The sequence below is a fragment of the Mandrillus leucophaeus genome, unplaced genomic scaffold (genome assembly GCF_000951045.1).
Source record: "Mandrillus leucophaeus isolate KB7577 unplaced genomic scaffold, Mleu.le_1.0 Scaffold60, whole genome shotgun sequence".
In the NCBI taxonomy this organism is placed as follows: domain Eukaryota; kingdom Metazoa; phylum Chordata; class Mammalia; order Primates; family Cercopithecidae; genus Mandrillus; species Mandrillus leucophaeus.
The window spans coordinates 4,056,468-4,061,189 of NW_012106475.1; the positions used below are offsets into that span (position 1 = coordinate 4,056,468).

Below are 4,722 nucleotides of genomic sequence, written 5' to 3' on the forward strand. Positions count from 1 at the left end.
TAATATTTAATTCTTCTTCCTTAGAGACCTGGTTAGAAAAGAAATGGGGACACAACATTACAGAATTTCAACAGCGATTTGATGGAATTTTGACGCAAGGAGAAGGTCCAAGAAGGCTTAAGAACTTGTATTTTCTCTACTTAATAGAACTAAGGGCTTTATCCAAAGTGTTACCATTCTTCGAGCGCCCAGATTTTCAACTCTTTACTGGAAATAAAATTCAGGATGAGGAAAACAAAATGTTACTTCTGGAAATACTTCATGAAATCAAGTAAATTATATATTAAAATTTATACATTAATAGAAGAGTGACAAGTAATGTACAAAATAAATTTTCTTTTCTTTTTTTTTTTTTTGAGACAGGATCTCCCTCTGTTGCCCAGGCTGGAGTGCAGTGGCACGATCATGGCTCACTGCAGCCTCGATCTCCTGGGCTCAAGCAGTCCTCCCATCTCAGCCCAAGTAGCTGGGACTATATGTGCAAACCACCACACCGGGCTAATTTTTGTATGTTTTGTAGAGATGGGGTTTTGTCATGTTGTCCAGGCTGGTCTCGAACTCCTGGGCTCAAGTGATCCACCCACCTTGACCTCCCAGAGTGCTGGGATTACAGGTGCAGGCCACTGTGCTCTGCCTGAAATTTTTAAGTATTCATTTAGAGAAAGGAAAACTATTTAGAACATAATTAAAAGTTAATTTTGCTTGTAGGTCTTTTCAAATTGAATTTTGCTTTTGTTTTTATTTTGACTTGGGTACTGAGAGGCACACATTTTTAGTTTTAAGAGCCATTCTTTTAGTATTTGATAATATATTATTTTCATGTTTATTTGAACAAATTGGATTTGGGGTCAAATTTCAGTACTTATAATTATCTTATGCAGTTAGAATCGAGATTTGAGGCTTGAGGATAAGAATTTGTTTTGGGCATTGGAGTATTGGTTTTACTATGTTTTCTCCTCTTTATTTATCATGACCAGTAAAATGTTGTATTAGCAGTACTTTTAATATTTACAACACATGAAAATGAATATTCTCTGTTTTAAAATGCAGGTCATTTCCTTTGCATTTTGATGAGAATTCATTTTTTGCTGGGGATAAAAAAGAAGCACACAAACTAAAGGTAATTATTTTATACTTTATCTTAATCGTTAGATACAAACTGATTAACACTTATGCAGATACGAATATAAATCCATAGATAGTACTCACAGAAGTAGAGAGTAGGCCACGTGCGGTGGCTCAGGCCTGTAATCCCAGCACTTTGGGAGGCTGAGGTGGGAGGATTGCTTGAGCCCTGGAGTTCAAGACCAGCTTGGGCAACATGGTGTGAAACCCTGTCTTTAATTAAAAAAAAAAAAAAAAAGAGTAGAATGGTGGTTACCACAGGCTGGGGGTTGGGGGTGGGTGGGGAAAAAGGAGATGTTGATCCATGGGTACAAAGTTTCAGTTAGGGAGAATAAGATTTAGTGATCTGCTGCACAGAATGGTAACTGTGGTAATAATGCATTGTATATTGCAAAATTGCCGAAAGTGTAGATTTTAAAGTTTCCACTATACAAAAAATGATTAGGTGAGGTGATGGATTTGTTAATTAGCCTGGTTTAATCACATCACATTGTAAATACACATTAAAACATCACATTGTATCCATAAACCTATAAAATTTTTGTCAATTAAAAAATAAATACATGTATGTATACTTAACAGTAAATCTTGTTATATACATCTTGAAATTAATAAGAAAAAAATCAGAATCATTATCTTTCTTTTCCTCAAAAAAATCAAGTCCAAAGGCAGGTGCCACTTAAAGTCTATTTTGCATTATATTCAAAGTAACACTGATATCTGTATATTGCTGTACACCTTATAGATGCCTTTCACATTGATGATCTCATGTAATAGATGTAATAAATTAAAGGAAATGGATCCAATGCATGAGTAGCATATTAGTCTATCTTTTGCTGAAGAGAATTCTGAAGATGATATTAATTAACAGATCTTCATTAGTGGGAGAAGGCACAGTGTGATGTTTTGTCATTCATCTTTTTTATTGTTATTGAGAAAGGATCTCACTCTGTCACCCAGGCTGGAGTGCAGTGATATGATCACGGCTCATTGCTACCTTGAAATTCTGTGCTCAAGCGATCCTCCCACCTCAGCTTTCTGAGTAGCCTGAGTAGCTGGGACCACAGGCATGTACTACCATGCTTACCTAATTTTTTTTTTTTTTTTTCAGTAGAGACAGGGTTTTGCTCTGTTGCCCAGGCTGGTCTCAAACTCCTGGGCTCAAGTGGTCCTCCCACCTCAGTCTTCCAAAGTGCTGGGATTATAGGCATGAGCCATTGCACCCCCTTCCATTCATCTTATTCACTGGGAATTAAAGACAGTTACGAATACCAGTGTGCAGTTGGGAAAGAATAGATTCAATACCCCACAGAATGGGGTCTTGTCATTGCCTTGCCTTTTAATAGGGTCTAACCTCAGGCAAGACAATCTCTGAGTATGTATTTGCCACATAATACTATAAATATCAAACATCACCAGGAAGATTTATTACACACTCATTATGTGCACAGCACAATTTTTTGTCATTAAAAGGAAAGAGAGCTTCCACCCTCAAGGGATTTCAAGAGAGGGTCAAGTAAAATTATATTTCTCTTCTCTCTTACAAAGTTCTACTGGTAAGTAGAGGCAGGTGGCCCTCCGTACTATTGGGCTTGATCTGATTTTTTATATATATATATATACACACACACACGCAATTATATATATGTACATATGAAATCTTATATATATATGTCACAGAATCTTTGTAGAGTAATATTATTGAGTAGTTTTTTTTTTTTAAGGTAGGTTTAAAATTAGTACCTCTTGTTTGGATGTCATCTAGTTATAGAAAAATAGTAAAAATAAAGTTAGTACCTCTTACTGAACAGGTACTGAAACACAAGATAGAGAATATTGTTAAGATTTGGTAACAATTAACAATGATTTGGGCTTTGTCTTAAGATACTGGATATAGATACTAGATATGGTAGATATGTATAGATAAATTTCTGTATAAATATGTCTGGTTTCATACATATTGTATATATATTTTTGTTTTTTTAAGAGATAAGGTCTTATTTTGTCACCAAAGTTGAAGTGCAGAGGCACAATCATAGCTCACTGCAGCCTGGAACTCCTGGGTTCAAGCCGTCTTCCCACCTCAGCCCCCTGAGTAGCTAGGACTACAGGCTGGCACCACTATGCCCTGCTAACTTTTAAAATTTTTTTGTTGAGTTGGGGGGTCTCACTGTTTTTGCCCAGGCTGGTCTTGAACTCTTGGCCTCAAGCAATCCGCCTGTCTTGGCCTCCGAAAGTGCTGGGAGTACAGGTGTGAGCCACCACCATAGCCAGCCTGATTTCATCAAAATATTTACAAATATCTTCCTCTGCTTCTTATTCTTTCTTTCTGTAATGAAAGAAGCTGATTTTATGCACTCAGTTTTTTTGCTGTTAGATAATACTTATTCTTGACTTCCCATCTACCTCCTACTTGAAGCATTCTTGCTACAAATACATACCTCAGTGCTTATATAATCTGCCTAAACAGCTTCCAGGAACTAGAAAGTGAGGGGGAAGATGCTGTAATAAGACTTCTTTTTTTCCTACTATTTTCAATATGTTCCTTTTTTTTTAGTTTACTTGCTGCTTTATTGGAAAGTGTTCTGGCATCAGCTCTTTTTAAATCGTGCAGATTAGAAGGATTTCTCACAGTGTTTTAATTTGATCAAAACTCGGAAACACTCACCTTTAATGTCCTATGAAGTTTAGGTAGAGATTCTTTATGTAACAGAGAATTTTTCTGAATCTTTTACAGGAAAGATGTAAAAAACAAAACATGCTACTATCAAAGATTTACTTTTTTAAAAAGTGGTTTCTGGTAAACATCGATTTGAACAGTCATATTTATAAATTAATTTTAAAAATCTCATCTTGTTTCCTTAGTACCCTATCAATGTATGGTTAGAAATAGAGGACTTACATGAAGGAGAATTATTTAGCATTCAATTCAAATAGAATTTGATCTCATTTGAAGACTTGTAAAATATTTGAGAATTTGCGCAAGAACTGGTCAGTTGGTTTCACTGAATATGAATCACAGAATGCTTGATCATTCTGTTGACTGGCTGTAATTTAAAGTGATGACCTAAAACTGTATGTCTAAACAAGTAAAATCTGTAAGTGATTTAGGTACTGGTTATTTTAAGGACCATACTTTTTCTAACCTGAGATAATTAGGGGATATACTCAAGTTATTGTACATGATTGTTACTTGTTAAGTCACAAGGATTTTCTCCTGTGAAATCCTTACTAATTTGATCTAGTAAATTTCTAGCCTATTAATTTGGTCCTAGCATATTAAGTTCACTTAAGCAGAAGATGCATGCTATTTGATGTGCTTGGTTTTAATTTTACAGTGTTTATTTGGCTATTGTAAGCAACCATGCCTGCTCTCTGTACATGTCATACAAAGACTTACTCAAGAGCTATCACTTTCAAGTATTTGAATTAACGTAGAATCGGACATTGAAATTAGCATCTACAAAAGCAAGCACAATCTTTTAGAACAGAGACTTCCACTTTGGGAGGCCGAGACGGGCGGATCACGAGGTCAGGAGATCGAGACCATCCTGGCAAACACACTGAAACCCCGTCTCTACTAAAAAAATACAAAAA

The 4,722-nt window shown here is 35.7% G+C and overlaps 1 protein-coding gene across 1 annotated transcript in view; it reads left to right on the forward strand.

Moving 5' to 3' along the window:
- Positions 1-4,722, forward strand: part of ERO1L (ERO1-like (S. cerevisiae)) — a 59,682-nt gene that overhangs the window by 50,206 nt on the left and 4,754 nt on the right. The window contains exons 11-12 of the mRNA XM_011999766.1: positions 25-271; positions 1,051-1,120. Of these exons, the coding sequence (XP_011855156.1) occupies positions 25-271; positions 1,051-1,120 (317 nt within the window). The remainder of the gene's footprint in view (positions 1-24; positions 272-1,050; positions 1,121-4,722) is intronic.